The 20,864-nt window shown below is 42.2% G+C and overlaps 1 protein-coding gene across 1 annotated transcript in view; it reads right to left on the minus strand.

Moving 5' to 3' along the window:
• LOC115082065 (extracellular calcium-sensing receptor-like) overlaps positions 1-20,864 on the minus strand; it is a gene marked incomplete at its 5' end in the record, with an annotated part of 62,040 nt that overhangs the window by 33,717 nt on the left and 7,459 nt on the right. The window contains one exon of the mRNA XM_029586326.1: positions 894-1,736. Coding sequence (XP_029442186.1) covers positions 894-1,736 — 843 coding nt within the window. The remainder of the gene's footprint in view (positions 1-893; positions 1,737-20,864) is intronic.

Here is a 20,864-nt window from a genome sequence, read left to right on the forward strand (position 1 = left end):
CCGCCCGCTGCCTTACCCGCCGCCTCTCGCGCCCCCCCGCTGTCTCTGCCGCCGCCGCCGCTCACACCCGCCCGCTCCGGTCCACCGCCGCGTCCGCTATACCGCCCGCTGCCGGTACCGCCGCCGCTCGCTACCGCCGTCGCCGCCCGCTGCTGCCACTGGACGCGCCCATTTTTTTACTTTATGACGCTGGCTCAGCCCGACGTGCTCGCCCGCACATGCGCGGTAGAGCTGGTCTCTACTGCGCATTTGCGGCACGTCGGTCAAGCTTCGTTTATCTAGTAAGATTTTCTAATGCTACTCCTGAGCCTTTCCCCTTTCAGCCTCATATCATGACCTCTTTTTCCACAACTTCTTTTCCACTGAGAAAAGTTTCCCTCTTGTGCAATATTCCTCCTGATATTGGCTGGATTTTCAAAGTAACTTGCAATGGAAAAAGTATGTTTTATGTACATAAGTGGTGTGTGTAACCCATTCCATGCTCACTTTTACCCACACTGGTTCCTGGGGGACAGCAGAAAGCTTTCCCTGCTTGGGAGAAGGTGGAGCTTTCTGTGCATTTGTGTGTGCACATGCTGGGAGAAGCTACAGATTTCAAAGAGGACTTATATACATACAAATTCAGGCTAAAGTCTATGAATAGAAAGTACCTTTAGAGTTTATCCCTAAACAGGCTGCTATAAAATTATTCACTTGAAGTATTTCAGTTACAATCATATCTCTGCCTCATACATTTGGCATTTATTTAATAAACAACACTTTTCTGTTGGGCACAAACAAGGAAAAAACCATTCAGAGAAATAATTAGCTAAAAAAGTCAAGGTTAAAATGCTTTGTATTTATTTTAGTTAATTTTTCAAAATTAGGACATAAGAAATTCTTTAGTTAATTACCTGCCATGGCTGGAAATGAGTGCTGTTGGCACAAGTTGCATTAATGAAAGGTCCTTGCCCAGGTTTGCACGTTATCAGTGCATTTAATGCATGGGCAAAAGCGTAGACTGCAAGATAACTGTGATAGCTATAGCTCAGATCATTTAATTCAAATACTGATGCAACCAGTCCCTCCAAGTCCTCTTCCCCTGAGCAATGTACCAATGATTCCTCCTCTTTTGCAGTGACAATAAATTCACTTCCATTGCTCTTTGGCCATTTGCAGTGGAATGCTTTTTCCCAGAATATTTTAATAAAAATATCATCAGGAGAGGTGGAGGGGTGGAGTTTATGGAGGAACTCCATGAATCCTGGCAAATCTCCTGCATGGAGAGAGAGTCCTATGGAGCCATTGAATAACTTGTGGGTCTTTTCTGTGAAGTATCCTGGATTAAGTTTGAAAGATGCAGAAAATATGAGGATTTTTCCTGTTATGTTATAATCGGAGAAGGTTTCCAGTAATATTTTTGCGTGCATTTCATTACTGTGTAGAACAATCACATTCACAGAATGTTTCTGGATTGTTTGAATAACTCTGAGAACCTTTTTCTTAGAGTAACTCACATGAATTTTTTCCATGAAAGCAACACATCCTCCTCCTCTCTCAACTCCAGCTTTAATAAGTTGGCCTCCCTGCAATCCAGCTTCATCATCTCTTACTATTATTGCTACCCACGTCCAGTCAAAATACTTAAGTAACTGGGCGAGGGCAGTATACTGGGATTCAGAACTCTGTACTGTACGTAGGAAGGATGGAAACTGCAGCTTATCACTCAAAGCAGGCAGCATGGATCCATGGCTGATCTAGAGAGAAAAGTCATTTACTTACAATACTTCACATCTTCCACTTTTTCAATTTTAACATTACAGAAGCAGGGCAGGCACCACTGGGTGAGGTGAAAATGGTGCATCAACACAAAGTGCCAGCTTCGGGGTGTAGCAAAAAGCAGCGGCATGCACAGCAAAACAAGAACTGACAGCCATGAAAACTCAAAGAAGCATTAGCGCTTAGGAAGAGTAATTTTCAAACATCACATCTGACTTACACCAATTTTCAAAGTGAATGTTCATGTAAACACATGAACATTGGTCACTGTTCAGCTCATCATTTATTTTTAGTTATCTCCACATGAATCCACGTTATTTGACAGCCCACCTGTTTGATTGTTCCACTTGTGGATGCATTAATTCTTTAGCCCATGCATTACTCATAACCAGGCACATAAACATTGGTCCCTGATACCTGTATATCCCAAATTAACACATCATTTATTCTTAGTTATTCTCTACATGTTTCACGTATCATAACGAGTTACTGTTGTCTTTACATATATATTTTATACTATTCTATTTATTATTTATTTTATTTCAAGTTAGTTATTTACACCATTATCTATTTTATTACATGTTATTTACTATATAGATTCTCGTCATTTGATGAGTCACTGTTGTTTATTTAATATTTATTCTCATGTTCTGAAACTCCATTTATTGTAACGCCTCACCGCGATTGTTTTGTTTTATGTAAACCGACCTGATTTGATATTTGTATCGAGAACGTCGGTATATAAAAATGCGAAATAAATAAATAAATAAATAAATGTATAAATCCTCTTTGAAACTTAACCCAATGAAGCTATCCCACACAAGTTACAACTTTTATTTGGTGCACACAGCATTTCTGAAAATGTACACATATATGATCAAATTTTATAAAGTATCTTCATAAATAAAACCTCTTCCCATCTCTACCCTCAGGAACAACTCCTCTCAGTGCAGACAAACGTCTGCTTGAACATGACATTTGCTAGGGATGTGCATTCGTTTCATCCGTTTCATACTTTTCCTATACAAGCATGTAATATGAAACGGATGAAACGAATGCACATCCCTCATTGCACATAAGTTTACCCTACTTGGCTTTTATCTAATGTATAGGACAGATTGATTTTGCTTTAATGCATAACAAATATATCTGTGTTATTCATGGGAAAGATAAGCGAGTTCTAAGGTTGGGCTATGAGAAACTTGGACAGTATAATTTGGGTCCATGAAATGTAATAGCAGATAACCATTTTGTTTATTATTTTATGTAAAATATGCATTTTTTTGTTCACCACCTTGGGCGATTCCTATGGAAATGAGGAGTCAGTTATCAAAAAATTTTAAAGTAATACAATTCATTTTGTAAAAGGCTACTTCTGTGCCTAAAGGACTGTTTTCTGTGCAGAAATATTTTGAAAATTATCCTCTTAATCACTTGCCTTCACAGCTTTCATGCATACTGCACCAAGTGCTGTTTTTCACCATAATTTTATTTATTTTTGTGTTTTAGGTTTTATTTTTTTAGATGATTTGACTGATTTTGGGGTCCATTTAAAAAAAATACTCATAATAGTCTTTTTCATGGATTTGGTTATTTTCAAAGGCACACAAAATAATTTATTTCTGGGGCTGTCTCCACAGGCTTATTTACCCCAGCTGCACTTTCGAAGGTGGGGGGTAAGGGAGGGAAGGTTGACTCTCTTGGCTCAGGTGCTGGTGGGAGCTTCCTTCCTGTGCGTGTTACCATGTTTTTCTTTCTGTGCTGCTGTTCTGCAGCGACCACACAAGACACTATGATTCTTCAGAAGAAAAACAAATGTCCAATCAAGTGGTTTGACACTCGTTTCTGTACTAAGAACATAAGAAAATGCCATGCTGGGTCAGACCAAGGGTCCATCAAGCCCAGCATCCTGTTTCCAACAGTGGCCAATCCAGGCCATAAGAACCTGACAAGTACCCAAAAACTAAGGGGCAGATGTTACAAGCCCTACGCGTGTAAATCCAGCTGGATTAACATGTGTAGGGGGGTTACGCACGCCGACCCTATTTTGCATAGGTCTGGCAACGCGTGCAAGCCCCAGAACGCGCGTATGTCCCAGGGCTTTGTGAAAGGGGAGGTACGGGGACGGGACAGAGGCCTCCGGCACAGTGGCCGTACCAGGGGATCACGTGCCAGCACTCGGCCGGTGCGTGCAACCTATGCCTGCCCAGAGGCAGGGGCAACTTATGGAATAAAGGTTAGGGGGGGTTAGGTAGGGGAAGCGGAATCCAGTCTACATTTAGGGTAAGACTGTTACTTTCTCTTATTGGATCCATAAGCCCAGAGTGTGCATCAGTTAGGGGATGCACAAATATGTCGGGCTCGAGCAGATTTAAAAGCTGTTGAGATATTCATGTATCTCTTGGCGTGAGCACATCTGGGAAGTTTTTATAAAGTGATGGGTATGCACAGTCAGCCTGTTTTATAACACGTGCACATATGCCTGTGTACGTTATAAAATGGCCGCCCTCACGCACAATGTGCGCCTGGGTGCCAGTTTTAAAATTCATCTTCATTCCTAACAATAAACTTACCAGTACCAACAATGTATTTGGGAGATAATTATATTATACACAAGTAGCCTTTATGGATAACTCCAGAACCTCAAGTCTAGCATTTCATTAATTATCAAAGCCCTGGCTAAACATCCATGTTTTCAACAATTTCTTGAATTTCAAGTAATTTAAACTGTGATGAATGTTAAGAGGCAAAATATTCTATAGCACCGAAGCCTGGTAACTGAATGAAGAATAGCAAGATCCTCAAGACTGATAACAGTCAAGGGGGGTTCAACACAGTGACCCTCTTTTCCCCCTTTTGAATGTGCTGAACTAAGTTAAATACCTGGTGCAACTTAAATCCCACAGAGGAAAAGAGGTCTGTGGCCGGGACCCTGCAGGGCAGGGACCAGCTGGGGAGCATAAGAGAGTAAGACCAGCTGTCTTCAGGAGACCCCATGACTCCAGGAGCAAGGACCTCCTGACCCTCTCTGAAAGGCTGTGTAAAGGTATGGAATGTATAGGGGTGATATGATACAGACTTTCAGAGACTTGAAAGGTTTTAATGATCCAAAGACAACGACAAACCTTTTCTGTTGCAAAAAAATCAGCAGAACCAGGGGTCACGATTTAAAACTCCAGGGAGGAAGATTCAGAACCAATGTCGGGAAGTATTTCTTCCGGAGAGGGTGGTGGATGCCTGGAATGCCCTTCCGGAGGAAGTGAAGACCAAAACTGTGAAGGATTTCAAAGGGGCGTGGGATAAACACTGTGGATCCATAAAGTCTAGAGGACGTGAATGAAGAGAAGAGGCATGGGGGTGGCTTGAGGGAACATAAGAACATGCCATACTGGGTCAGACCAAGGGTCCATCAAGCCCAGCATCCTGTTTCCAACAGTGGCTAATCCAGGCCATAAGAACCTGGCAAGTATCCAAAAACTAAGTCTATTCCATGTTACCATTGCTAATGGCAGTGGCAATTCTCTAAGTGAACTTAATAGCAGGTAATGGACTTCTCCTCCAAGAACTTATCCAATCCTTTTTTAAACACAGCTATACTAACTGCACTAACCACATCCTCTGGCAACAAATTCCAGAGTTTAATTGTGCGTTGAGTAAAAAAGAACTTTCTCCGATTAGTTTTAAATGCAAGAACATAAGAACATAAGAACTTGCCATACTGGATCAGACCAAGGGTCCATCAAGCCCAGCATCCTGTTTCCAACAGTGGCCAATCCAGGCCATAAGAAACTGGCAAGTACCCAAAACTAAAGGGTAGATTTAAAAAAATTGCGCGATCAAGTACTTTTGTTCGCGCACCAGGCGCAAACAAAAGTATGCTGGATTTTATAAGATACGCGCGTAGCGCGCGCTGCCTGTTCCCTCCGAGGCCGCTCCGATTTTGTAGCGGCCCTATCTAAACCCCCCCCTTACCTTTGTTTCAGCTAAAAGCAGATGTAAATCTGCGCGCACCAGCCAGCTGCCCCACTCCGTGTTCTGGTCCCGGGGGCTGGACCGGAGGCCGCGGACACGCCCCCGGAATGCCCCCGGGCCGAAACCACGCCCGCGTCGCCGCCCCCAAAACGCCACGTCACGCCCCCGAAACGCCGCATCATTCTGCCATGCCCCCGACACGCCCCCCCCGCCCCTTTAAAAAAACCCCGAGACTTATGCGCGTCCCGGGGCTCTGCGCGCACCGGCGGCCTATGCAAAATAGGCGCACCGGCGCGCGAGGGCCCTGCGCGTGGAAATCCGGCCAGATTTACGCGCACAGGGCATTTAAAATCCGCCCCTAAGTCTATTCCATGTAACCATTGCTAATGGCAGTGGCAATTCTCTAAGTGAACTTAATAGCAGGTAATGGACTTCTCCTCCAAGAACTTATCCAATCCTTTTTTAAACACAGCTACACTAACTGCACTAACCACATCCTCTGGCAACAAATTCCAGAGTTTAATTGTGGTTGAGTAAAAAAGAACTTTCTCCGATTAGTTTTAAATGTGCCCCATGCTAATTTCAAGGAGTGTCCCCTAGTCTTTCTATTATCCGAAAGAGTAAATAACCGATTCACATCTACCCGTTCTAGACCTCTCATGATTTTAAACACCTCTATCTTATCCCCCCTCAGTCGTCTCTTCTCCAAGCTGAAAAGTCCTAACCTCTTTAGTCTTTCCTCATAGGGGAGTTGTTCCATTCCCCTTATCATTTTGGTAGCCCTTCTCTGTACCTTCTCCATCGCAATTTTATCTTTTTTGAGATGCGGCGACCAGAATTGTACACAGTATTCAAGGTGCGGTCTCACCATGGAGCGATACAGAGGCATTATGACATTTTCCGTTTTATTCATCATTCCTTTTCTAATAATTCCCAACATTCTGTTTGCTTTTTTGACTGCCGCAGCACACTGAACCGACAATTTCAATGTGTTATCCACTATGACGCCTAGATCTCTTTCTTGGGTTGTAGCACCTAATATGGAACCCAACATTGTGTAATTATAGCATGGGTTATTTTTCCCTATATGCATCACCTTGCACTTATCCACATTAAATTTCATCTGCCATTTGGATGCCCAATTTTCCAGTCTCACAAGGTCTTCCTGCAATTTATCACAATCTGCTTGTGATTTAACTACTCTTAATTACTCTGAACTACCTGGAGATGAATATCCTTATTCAATAATGTGGCTCCAACATTGCTCTATGCTTCAATGGCAAGAGGAAATGTGGAAAAAAGGATTTGCAACCACATAAAAGCAGGGGAGTAGCTTGCTTGTTACGGCAGTTACTACCCCAAACCAAAAATACCTGATACTTCACTTTCAATGCATATCCAGCATAGCTCTCTGCTTTAACAGCAGGGGAGCAAGACTGATACTTCACTTTCAATGCATAGCCAGCTTTTAAACTAGAACAAAGGGGAAAGCCGACAGTCGCTCAGCAGTGCATGGTTCGGAGAGATGTATCTTTAAAGGATACTAATGATGCATTAGAATTAGAGCATCCCGACAGTGAGGTTCCAATAATTAGAAAAGTAGTCCAAGTGCCTGTAACCAAAAACTCACCTGAGCTAAAAAATTCTAACTTATCCCTATCAATTAAAAAGCAGAATAAAAATACAAACAAAAAACAAACTTTGAAATGTTTGTATGCTAATGCCAGAAGTCTAAGAAGTAAGAAGGGAGAATTAGAATGTATAGCAGTAAATGATGACATAGACTTAATTGGCATCTCAGAGACATGGTGGAAAGAGGATAACCAATGGGACAGTGCTATACCGGGGTACAAATTATATCGCAATGACAGAGAGGAGCAGTCGGGAGGAGGTGTGGCGCTTTATGTCCGGGATGGCATAGAGTCCAACAGGATAAACATCCTGCATGAGACTAAATACAAAATTGAATCTTTATGGGTAGAAATCCCTTGTGTGTCAGGGAAGACTACAGTGATAGGAGTATACTACCGTCCACCTGGTCAAGATGGTGAGATGGACAGTGAAATGCTAAGAGAAATTAGGGAAGCTAACCAAATTGGTAGTGCAGTAATAATGGGAGACTTCAATTACCAAGAAACCAGAAGCAGGGTTCTGCACTACAGAGAAATCCAAATCAAAACAGTGCAGATTATAGAATTTTGTGTCCTGATCAAAGGAGGATTCCAAACGTTTTATGTGAAGACAACTTATAATTTTTATTGCGGCTACTCCACTGCATAATATTATCACGGCAAATAATTTTCAAGGTGCCCCAACACGGTCCCGTGTTTCACCGGTGGCTGCATCGGGGGGACCAACAAGGAATTCATTTAATCTGTAATTCAAAAATGGTTAAAAATCAGGACAATAACAATGGACTAAAGCCGATGTGCAACTTAAAACAGTAAACAATGAACATACCTTGGTACGAAATATTCAAAAAGTGGCAGGGAGTGCGTTTTCCCTCAGTACGACCAGGTATTTTAAAGCAGAATTTAGGCGCCAAACTACAGGTGAGATGATCACCTTTCTCGAGGGAGCCAATCGGCAGTTCCCAAGATGCTCAGCGCCCCGCAGGTACACAGACGGGCAACAAATGACAGTCTAATTAGTGAACAGAACTACGTGAACAAGTGCCATTCAATCTCGCGATTCAAACCTTTGGGGAAGACTGTGTCCAAAGTAAAAATCCATTTTTGCTCTTGTCTGCCCAAATGTTCTAAATAATTACCCCCCCGGAATGGCTTTGGAACTACCTCAATGACAGCGAACCATAAGTCAGCGATATTATGAGACAAACTTATCCAGTGAGAGACCAAGGGTTCTTGGTCACGAGATGTACGGATATTTGAACAATGTTCAAAAATTCTGGTTTTAATTTTCCGGGAGGTTTTGCCAACGTATAACATGGGGCAGGGACATTTGATCACGTAAATGACACCTGTGACGTACAATCAGAATTAGATTTTAAATAAAAACATTTTTGAGTGATAGGATGTTGAATAAATGAAAGGGACTCCGTATGGTGGCAAGCAGTACAATGACCACACGGCTGATGTAAGCATTCTCCAGAAGGGGTCGCATCGGAGATACAAATTATATCGCAATGACAGAGAGGAGCAGTCGGGAGGAGGTGTGGCGCTTTATGTCCGGGATGGCATAGAGTCCAACAGGATAAACATCCTGCATGAGACTAAATACAAAATTGAATCTTTATGGGTAGAAATCCCTTGTGTGTCAGGGAAGACTATAGTGATAGGAGTATACTACCGTCCACCTGGTCAAGATGGTGAGATGGACAGTGAAATGCTAAGAGAAATTAGGGAAGCTAACCAAATTGGTAGCACAGTAATAATGGGAGACTTCAATTACCAAGAAACCAGAAGCAGGGTTCTGCACTACAGAGAAATCCAAATCAAAACAGTGCAGATTATAGAATTTTGTGTCCTGATCAAAGGAGGATTCCAAACGTTTTATGTGAAGACAACTTATAATTTTTATTGCAGCAACTCCACTGCATAATATTATCACGGCAAATAATTTTCAAGGTGCCCCAACACGGTCCCGTGTTTCACCGGTGGCTGCATCGGGGGGACCAACAAGGAATTCATTTAATCTGTAATTCAAAAATGGTTAAAAATCAGGACCCCTTCTGGAGAATGCTTACATCAGCCGTGTGGTCATTGTACTGCTTGCCACCATACGGAGTCCCTTTCATTTATTCAACATCCTATCACTCAAAAATTTTTTTATTTAAAATCTAATTCTGATTGTACGTCACAGGGTGTCATTTACGTGATCAAATGTCCCTGCCCCATGTTATACGTTGGCAAAACCTCCCGGAAAATTAAAACCAAAATTAAAACCAGAATTTTTGAACATTGTTCAAATATCCGTACATCTCGTGACCAAGAACCCCTGGTCTCTCACTGGATAAGTTTGTCTCATAATATCGCTGACTTATGGTTCGCTGTCATTGAGGTAGTTCCAAAGCCATTCCGGGGGGGTAATTATTTAGAACATTTGGGCAGACAAGAGCAAAAATGGATTTTTACTTTGGACACAGTCTTCCCCAAAGGTTTGAATCGCGAGATTGAATGGCACTTGTTCACGTAGTTCTGTTCACTGATTAGACTGTCATTTGTTGCCCGTCTGTGTACCTGCGGGGCGCTGAGCATCTTGGGAACCGCCGATTGGCTCCCTCGAGAAAGGTGATCATCTCACCTGTAGTTTGGCGCCTAAATTCTGCTTTAAAATACCTGGTCGTACTGAGGGAAAACGCACTCCCTGCCACTTTTTGAATATTTCGTACCAAGGTATGTTCATTGTTTACTGTTTTAAGTTGCACATCGGCTTTAGTCCATTGTTATTGTCCTGATTTTTAACCATTTTTGAATTACAGATTAAATGAATTCCTTGTTGGTCCCCCCGATGCAGCCACCGGTGAAACACGGGACCGTGTTGGGGCACCTTGAAAATTATTTGCCGTGATAATATTATGCAGTGGAGTAGCCGCAATAAAAATTATAAGTTGTCTTCACATAAAACGTTTGGAATCCTCCTTTGATCAGGACACAAAATTCTATAATCTGCACTGTTTTGATTTACACTTCAATTACCCCAATATAGACTGGGTAAATGTATCATCGGGTCACGCTAGAGAGATAACGTTCCTGGATGGAATAAATGATAGCTTTATGGAGCAATTGGTTCAGGAACCGACGAGAGAGGGAGCAATTTTAGATCTAATTCTCAGTGGAGCACAGGACTTGGTGAGAGAGGTAACGGTGGTGGGGCCGCTTGGCAATAGTGATCATAATATGATCAAATTTGATTTAAAGACTGGAAAAGGAACAGTGTACAAATCCAAGGCTCTCGTGCTAAACTTTCAAAAGGGAAACTTTGATAAAATGAGAAAAACTGAAAGGAGTAGCTACAAAAGTAAAAAATGTCCAAGAGGCGTGGTCATTGTTAAAAAATACCATTCTAGAAGCACAGTCCAGATGTATTCCACACATTAAGAAAGGTGGAAAGAAGGCAAAACGATTACCAGCATGGTTAAAAGGGGAGGTGAAAGAAGCTATTTTAGCCAAAAGATCTTCATTCAAAAATTGGAAGAAGGATCCAACAGAAGAAAATAGGATAAAGCATAAACATTGGCAAGTTAAATGTAAGACATTGATAAGCCAGGCTAAGAGAGAATTTGAAAAGAAGTTGGCTGTAGAGGCAAAAACTCACAGTAAAAACTTTTTAAATATATCCGAAGCAGAAAGCCTGTGAGGGAGTCAGTTGGACCGTTAGATGATCGAGGGGTTAAAGGGGCACTTAGAGAAGATAAGACCATCGCAGAAAGATTAAATGATTTCTTTGCTTCGGTGTTTACTGAAGAGGATGTTGGGGAGGTACCCGTAATGGAGAAGGTTTTCATGGGTAATGATTCAGATGGACTGAATCAAATCACGGTGAACCTAGAAGATGTGGTAGGCCTGATTGACAAACTGAAGAGTAGTAAATCACCTGGACCGGATGGTATACACCCCAGAGTTCTGAAGGAACTAAAAAATGAAATTTCAGACCTATTAGTAAAAATTTGTAACTTATCATTAAAATCATCCATTGTACCTGAAGACTGGAGGATAGCAAATGTAACCCCAATATTTAAAAAGGGCTCCAGGGGCGATGCCGGGGAAACTACAGACCAGTTAGCCTGACTTCAGTGCCAGGAAAAATAGTGGAAAGTGTTCTAAACATCAAAATCACAGAACATATAGAAAGACATGGTTTAATGGAACAAAGTCAGCATGGCTTTACCCAGGGCAAGTCTTGCCTCACAAATCTGCTTCACTTTTTTGAAGGAGCTAATAAACATGTGGATAAAGGTGAACCGGTAGATATAGTATACTTGGATTTTCAGAAGGCGTTTGACAAAGTTCCTCATGAGAGGCTTCTAGGAAAAGTAAAAAGTCATGGGATAGGTGGCGATGTCCTTTCGTGGATTGCAAACTGGCTAAAAGACAGGAAACAGAGAGTAGGATTAAATGGGCAATTTTCTCAGTGGAAGGGAGTGGACAGTGGAGTGCCTCAGGGATCTGTATTGGGACCCTTACTGTTCAATATATTTATAAATGATCTGGAAAGAAAAACGACGAGTGAGATAATCAAATTTGCAGATGACACAAAATTGTTCAGAGTAGTTAAATCACAAGCAGATTGTGATAAATTGCAGGAAGACCTTGTGAGACTGGAAAATTGGGCATCCAAATGGCAGATGAAATTTAATGTGGATAAGTGCAAGGTGATGCATATAGGGAAAAATAACCCATGCTATAATTACACGATGTTGGGTTTCATATTAGGTGCTACAACCCAAGAAAGAGATCTAGGTGTCATAGTGGATAACACATTGAAATCGTCGGTTCAGTGTGCTGCGGCAGTCAAAAAAGCAAACAGAATGTTGGGAATTATTAGAAAAGGAATGATGAATAAAACGGAAAATGTCATAATGCCTCTGTATCGCTCCATGGTGAGACCGCACCTTGAATACTGTGTATAATTCTGGTCGCCGCATCTCAAAAAAGATATAATTGCGATGGAGAAGGTACAGAGAAGGGCTACCAAAATGATAAGGGGAATGGAACAACTCCCCTATGAGGAAAGACTAAAGAGGTTAGGACTTTTCAGCTTGGAGAAGAGACGACTGAGGGGGGATATGATAGAGGTGTTTAAAATCATGAGAGGTCTAGAACGGGTAGATGTGAATCGGTTATTTACTCTTTCAGATAGTAGAAAGACTAGGGGACACTCCATTGAAGTTAGCATGGGGCACATTTAAAACTAATCAGAGGAAGTTCTTTTTTACTCAACGCACAATTAAACTCTGGAATTTGTTGCCAGAGAATGTGGTTCGTGCAGTTAGTATAGCTGTGTTTAAAAAAGGATTGGATAAGTTCTTGGAGGAGAAGTCCATTACCTGCTATTAAGTTCACTTAGAGAATAGCCACTGCCATTAGCAATGGTTACATGGAATAGACTTAGTTTTTGGGTACTTGCCAGGTTCTTATGGCCTGGATTGGCCACTGTTGGAAACAGGATGCTGGGCTTGATGGACCCTTGGTCTGACCCAGTATGGCATTTTCTTATGTTCTTATGTTCTTATGTTCCCTGACCAATCTCTCTTTCTCTCACATACACACACTATTCACCTCCTTGATAATCTCTCTTTCTCTCACACACACCAGTCACCTCCCTGACCAATCTCTCTTTCTCTCTCACACACACTCACATCCATGACCAATCTCGCCTTCTCTCACACACACCAGTCACCTCCCTGACCAATCGCTCTTTCTCTCATATATACACACCAGTCACCTCCTTGATCAATCTCTTTCTCTCACACACATACTATCCAGTCACTTCCCTGACCAATCTCTCTTTCTCTCTCTCACACTCTCACACACACACACACACACACACACACTTCACCTCCTTGATAATCTCTCTTTCTCTCACACACACCATTCACCTCCATGACCAATCTTGTTCTCTCTCACACATACCAGTCACCTCCCTGACCAATCTCTTTCTCTCACACACCAGTCACCTCCCTAACCAATCTCTTTCTCTCACACATACCAGTCACCTCCCTGATCAATCTCTTTCTCTCACACATACCAGTCACCTCCCTGACTGGTCTGTCTTTCACACACACCAGTCACCTCCCTGACTGGTGTCTCTCTTTCACACACACCAGTCACCTCCCTGATCAATCTCTTTCTCTCACACACACCAGTCACCTCCCTAATTAGTCTATCTCTCTATCACACATGCCTTTTTTCTCTTACTTATAGTCTCAATCATGCATGTTCTCTTACACACATGCTGGCTCACTTTCTGTTTCATCTATTCACCTCCCTTAGCAAATATGGCAGCTACAGCACAAGGCATCCTGAATCTGTACTGGGCAACTGAGATGAGCAGCCAGTGTGCTCCTATTAAAAGCAATGTCATGACAGCTGGGAACTGCAGCAAGAAGGACTCCCCTGGCCCCACAGTGGTAAGAATGCAGCACAGCTGTTTTCCTGTGCCGCGATTATCACAGTACAGAGCAAAGGGGCAGTCAGCTGAGAATGTGGCCACAAGGATTGTCTGCCTTGCGGCTGTCAAATCCAGTGATTATCTGTCCTGGGTCTTCAGCAGTAAAGGACTGCCTCAGAAAGGAGATGGAAGTGCTCCCATGATCACGGGAGGTGGAGGGAGCCTTGGGGCACTTGATCTCTCTCTCGAGCAGCAGCATGGCCCTTTCTTCTTCCCGTGTACCCACTGAACATCACTTCCTCTTCCAGTTCACAGAGGTAGGAAGAAGAAAAAGCAATGTTGTTGTCGCCGGCTTCCATGAACACTGCTTCTGTTCCCCTCCACGTTTGAATATGCTGATAGCCCAGGCAATAACGACGGCAGTGTTCCTCAAAGAATTGTGTGCATTTTGCTGGGGTAGAGGAGAGGGAGGGAAGAGTAGCAGGAGACCAGGAAGTGCACGACACACCTGTCGGTGCTTGGCAACACACCGGTGCATTGCGACACACCAGTTGAGAACTGCTGTTCTAATGTACACCAACCACTAAGACATATATTAATGTTTTAGGGCACTTTACAATATTTGCATTGCTGTCTTTATGTTTGCCAAAATGTAGTTGTTTGAATTCCAGGTATTAGTGCTGGATTGGTATACACGTTTGCTACATGGGTGCTTAGTGGTTTGTTTTTTTTTCCAGGGTTTTGTGTTACTTCACAGAAAACCTTGTAGTGGAGGGAGTTTGTGTCATTATTATTTGAGATGATACCAAAACTTCAATATTCTTTTCTGCATGGTGAGCAGCAGGGGGATGCATACTAATTCTGCTCTGCACCCATTATTAGGGATGTTTCTGTACACATGGAATATCTGTGAACAGGAAGTGTAGGATTTCTATTGGGATTCTGTCCCATTCTGTATAATTTGGGGTTACTAATAGACCCCAATCCTCACAGGTTTATAAGAGGACTTGTTGCATGATGCTATCTGATAATTTTAATAGTAGTTTTAATGGGGGTTTGTATTTCTCTAGAGGTTTCTTTATGGTATATAGGGCTCTTAGAGCTTTATCTTATAATGTCTTATAGCCAATTTAAAATTCCCAGATGCACTTAGTCTCAAGCAAATGTATGTATAGTCTAGGATATGTTCAATTTCTTGTTTATTTAGGAAATATTTGAATTTATGTTGGAGATTTTTTGGCCTTTTCTGGAAAATCATAATTTTTATTTTATCTAGGTTTCCTTGTAGGGTTTGTGGTAGCTTAAGCGGTAGGCACCTTGATACAGCCAGAAGAAACAGGAGGCAGACTCTGGCTGTTCCTTAAGTGCAATTTATTTACAGTGAAAACAAACTCAAAAACAAACCTGACAGTACACCTTCACTTCAGGAGGCAAAATAAATAATATAGCTCATCTTACTTCAGCTATTGCACAGTCCTTTAAATATACAAGGTCTTTATATATGGGAGTCCTCTCTCTGCTCCCTGGGCCTCTCTAACTCTTCTGAGCCCTGCCAACTTATGCTAGGCTGAAGGGATCCTCCCTGGGCCCAGAATCCCTTGAGTGGCTGATCCTTAAGGAAGACCTGGCTAGATCTCTGTGGCTGGTCCCTTAAGATAATTTGAGTGAGTTTCAGATATATTCCCTCGCAGGCTATGATTTTCAGTAATTCTCTATTAGGTTTAGATTCTCTTGTAGCTCTTTTGTGGTGAGGAACAGAATGACCAAATCATCTGCATATAGCAAGCATTTGACCTCTGAGTCATTTAGCATTAGCGCTGGGACTGAGGAGCTCTCAGGTAACTGGTAACAATGATCATAATGCAAACAAATTTTAGAGTCAGTGGAGGAAACAAATAAATTAAAAACATATAACTTTAAATGGGGAGACTACGACAAGATTAAGAAATTAGAAGAAAACTAAAAGGGAACAGTTACAAAAGTTAAAAGTCTGCATGAGATATGGACACTGTTTAAAAACACCATCTTAGAAGCTCAGATAAAATGTATTACACAAATTAAGAAAGGTGAAAGGATGATTAAGCACCTGCCAGCATAGCTGAATGGTACTATTGAGGCTATCAAAGTCAAAAAGGCATCTTTGAAAAAATGGAAAGCAGAACTTAATGAAGAAAATGGGAAGGTACTGCCAAATAAGATGTAAAACACTAATAAGGCAGGACAAGATAGAATTTAAAGAAAGACTTGCCAAAGAGGCAAACCCTCCCCCCCTTTCTGAAGTATATTAGAAATAAAAAGCCTGCAAGGGAATCAGTTGGACAATTAGATGACAAGGGGTAAAAAGGGCACTCAGGGAGGATAAAGTCATAGCAGGAAAACTACATGAATTCTTCCTTTCAATGTTTACTGAGGAGGATGTTGAGGAGATACCCACAAGTGAACTGTTTTTTGGGGGGATGATAACTCAGAGGAATGGAATCCAACCAGTGTGAATCTCAACAAGGTAGTAAAACAAATTGCCAATTAAATAGTAGCAAATTATTGCAACTTTATCGTATTCACTCCAGAGTTCTAATGGAGCTCAAATATTAAATTGGTAATCAAATATGCCTGTATACCTGAAGACTGAAGGGTAGCCAATGTAATGCTAATGTTAAAGAAGGGGTGCAGTGGTGACCCAACTAGAGACTGGAGAACGTGATATCCGTGTCTGATAATATGGTGGAAGCTATAATTAAGAACAAAATTATTGGTCATATGGATGAACATTGCTTAATAGGGAAGAGCCAGCATGTATTTTGCCAAGGGAAGTCAGGCCTTAATAACCTATTAGAATTCTTTGAAGTTTCAAACAAGCATGTCGATAAAAGTAAGCCAATCAATATCAATAGAGTGTATTGGGATTTTCAGGAGGTGTTTGATAGACTTTTGTGAAAGTCTCCTCAGAAATGGGATATGAGTCAATCTTATTGTGAATTGGTAATTGGTTGATATGAAACAAAGGACAAAATGGTCAGTTTTCCCAGTGGAGAAATGTGAATAGTGGAATACCCCAGAGATTTCTCCTTGTGTACGTGATGTGAGAAGTTCAGGAATGTGTCTGCTCCATGCACCTCATGTCCATTCCTATCAGGGTTGACGGTGTTACAGACAGTTCTCTCTATTAACTCCTATGTCTACACAATCTGAATAGTTCAGGAAAAAACACGTGTTTATCTACAGAATTAGACTTTTATTTGTCAAAATTTACAGGATTAGCATTTAGAAGAAAATAAACAGTAAATGTCTCTAAAATCCTGGCTACTGAGCATCACTTTATACTGAAAGAATATCTGCATCATTAGTGCCTTTAAACACTGCATAACCCTTAGACTGCATAAAGTGTGCTGTGGCAGTCAAAAAAGCAAACAGAATGTTGGGAATTATTAGGAAGGGAATGGTGAATAAAACGGAAAATGTCATAATGCCTCTGTATCGCTCCATGGTGAGACCGCACCTTGAATACTGTGTACAATTCTGGTCGCCGCATCTCAAAAAAGATATAATTGCGATGGAGAAGGTACAGAGAAGGGCAACCAAAATGATAAGGGGAATGGAACAACTCCCCTATGAGGAAAGACTAAAGAGGTTAGGACTTTTCAGCTTGGAGAAGAGACGACTGAGGGGGGATATGATAGAGGTGTTTAAAATCATGAGAGGTCTAGAACGGGTAGATGTGAATCGGTTATTTACTCTTTCGGATAGTAGAAAGACTAGGGGGCACTCCATGAAGTTAGCATGGGGCACATTTAAAACTAATCGGAGAAAGTTCTTTTTTACTCAATGCACAATTAAACTCTGGAATTTGTTGCCAGAGAATGTGGTTAGTGCAGTTAGTATAGCTGTGTTTAAAAAAGGATTGGATAAGTTCTTGGAGGAGAAGTCCATTACCTGGCTGCTATTAAGTTCACTTAGAGAATAGCCACTGCCATTAGCAATGGTAACATGGAATAGACTTAGTTTTTGGGTACTTGCCAGGTTCTTATGGCCTGGATTGGCCACTGTTGGAAACAGGATGCTGGGCTTGATGGACCCTTGGTCTGACCCAGTATGGCATTTTCTTATGTTCTTATGTTCTTAAGTATTAATGCAGGTGACTAACTGGCTATCCTGACCTGACTTTAGGAGATTTTCCTCTCTTTATCTCTAGAGCAGTCTCTGGCTGCAGATCTCAGGGACTGTCTCGAGGAAAGGGCTTGCTTTCTTGTTCTGGTCCTGGTTTGGCTGAGGAAGCATTTCTCCATTTCGGGCCATCTCGGACTTCCTGGCCACCTGCCAGATACTCAACAGGGCTCTCCTCTCTCCAGTCTCCTGGACACTCTCGGTCCTCTCCTTCCTCAACAGCTATCCCTCTTTTTATTTTGTTTGTTCTTTCTTATAACAGTCAGCTGATGAATATGCATAAAGTTCATGCAAAGCCATGCAGTGGGAGGATGGAGTCATCTGCATTTCAGGTCACTGCCCTTCCCTTCTCCATCATGGGGGTTGACAGCCTCTGCCATCTGGTGATACTGGACAGTGTCTTGTCACGTCTTGACCAGCACTGTCTTCCCACATCATCAGTTTTTTTCCTTTCAGATGCTCCCCCTTTGTGCATAGGTGGTCACTACCCCTCTCTGATGAACTATCCTGGGACAGGCTCTCTTAGGGATTAAGTTTTTCTCCTCACTGCCCTGGTTGAGCAGGGGCTGCTTACCTTTTCTTATTTAAAAAGGAGTTTATAGTCACCAAGCTGATCTTGAGAAACTGATTAGCATTGCTTAGGCTGCTCAAAGTTCTCACCATGTTTCTTTCTGCTGAAACTGTGTGTCTTTGCTGGAAAATACCAATGTAATGCCTCACAGTCTGTGTCCCTCTGAGGTCCATATTCATATTTTTGTTGTCTCCAGTGATCAAACATCAGGTATCTCCTTACACTTGGACCAGTGATGTTACATTATTTTATTAATGATCTAGAAAAGGGAGCTACAGATAAAGGGGTAGATTTTAAAAGACCTATGTGCGTAAAACCCGGGGTTTTATGTGAGTAGATGACCTTATGCCTATTTTCAAAGGCCCTGCCACGCTCGTAAACACCCGGGATGCGTGTAAGTCCCAGGGTTGCTTAAAGGGGCAGTCTGGAGGGGCAGGGCGGGGCAGTCTGGGGGTGGGGAGGTCCAGGGGTGGTGCTAGAGGCACCCGGCACAGCAGCCATTTGCCGCTGTGCCAGGGGATTGCGTGCCGGCAGGATGCCAGCATGCGCAACCTGCACCTTTTCAAAGCAGGCGCAACAGGTAAGACAAGGATTTTGGGGGGGTTTAGGATAGGGCTAGGGGGCGGGAAGGTTAGGGGAAGGAGTAGGAAGGATAGTATAGGGGGTAGGGAAGTTCCCTCTCAGGCCGCTCCTAAAGTGGAGCGGAGTGGGAGGGAACTGCGGAGGTCCATGGGCATCAGCATGCGCAGGTTGCACAAATGTGCACCCCCTTGTACACGTCAACCCCGATTTTATAACATGTGTGCACTGGCGCTCACATGTTATAAAATCAAGTGTCCATGTGTGCGCGCTGGGTAGTGCGCGCACACATGGACACACATGAGCAAGCTTTTAAAATCTACTCCACGGTGATCAAATTTGAGGATGACAAAAAATATTAAAAGTAGGTAAAATGCAGGCAGACTGTAAGGACCTTCTGAGACTGGGGAGCTGGGCATCTAAATGATGAATGAAATTTAATGTGGACAAGTACAAAGTGATGCACATAGGGAAAAATAATCCTAATTTTAGATACTTGGGGTCAATATTCAGATCTTACTCATTTATCTAAGTTAACTCGATAGACATAAGAACATAAGAAAATAAGAAAATGCCATACTGGGTCAGACCAAGGGTCCATCAAGCCCAGCATCCTGTTTCCAACAGAGGCCAATCCAGGCCATAAGAACCTGGCAAGTACCCAAAAACTAAGTCTATTCCATGTTACCATTGCTAATGGCAGTGGCTATTCTCTAAGTGAACTTAATAGCAGGTACTGGAATTCTCCTCCAAGAACTTATCCAATCCTTTTTTAAACACAGCTATACTAACTGCACTAACCACATCCTCTGGCAACAAATTCCAGAGTTTAATTGTGCGTTGAATGAAAAAGAACTTTCTCCGATTAGTTTTAAATGTGCCCCATGCTAACTTCATGGAGTGCCCCCTAGTCTTTCTATTATCCGAAAGAGTAAATAACCGATTCACATCTACCCGTTCTATACCTCTCATGATTTTAAACACCTCTATCATATCCCCCCTCAGTCGTCTCTTCTCCAAGCTGAAAAGTCCTAACCTCTTTAGCCTTTCCTCATAGGGAAGCTGTTCCATTCCCCTTATCATTTTGGTAGCCCTTCTCTGTACCTTCTCCATCGCAATTATATCTTTTTTGAGATGCGGCGACCAGAATTGTACACAGTATTCAAGGTGTGGTCTCACCATGGAGCGATACAGAGGCATTATGACATTTTCAGTTTTATTCACCATTCCCTTTCTAATAATTCCCAACATTCTGTTTGCTTTTTTGACTGCCGCAGCACACTGAACCAACGATGTCAATGTGTTATCCACTATGACGCCTCTTTCTTGGGTTGTAGCACCTAATATGAAACCCAACATCGTGTAATTATAGCATGGGTTATTTTTCCCTATATGCATCACCTTGCACTAATCCACATTAAATTTCATCTGCCATTTGGATGCCCAATTTTCCAGTCTCACAAGTTCTTCCTGCAATTTATCACAATCTGCTTGTGATTTAACTACTCTGAACAATTTTGTGTCATCTGCAAATCTGATTATCTCACTCATCGTATTTCTTTCCAGATCATTTATAAATATATTGAAAAGTAAGGGTCCCAATACAGATCCCTGAGGCACTCCACTGGCCACTCCCTTCCACTGAGAAAATTGTCCATTTAATCCTACTCTCTGTTTCCTGTCTTTTAGCAAGTTTGCAATTCACGAAAGGACATCGCCACCTATTCCATGACGTTTTACTTTTCCTAGA

The sequence above is a fragment of the Rhinatrema bivittatum genome, unplaced genomic scaffold, assembly GCF_901001135.1.
Source record: "Rhinatrema bivittatum unplaced genomic scaffold, aRhiBiv1.1, whole genome shotgun sequence".
Lineage (NCBI taxonomy): Eukaryota > Metazoa > Chordata > Amphibia > Gymnophiona > Rhinatrematidae > Rhinatrema > Rhinatrema bivittatum.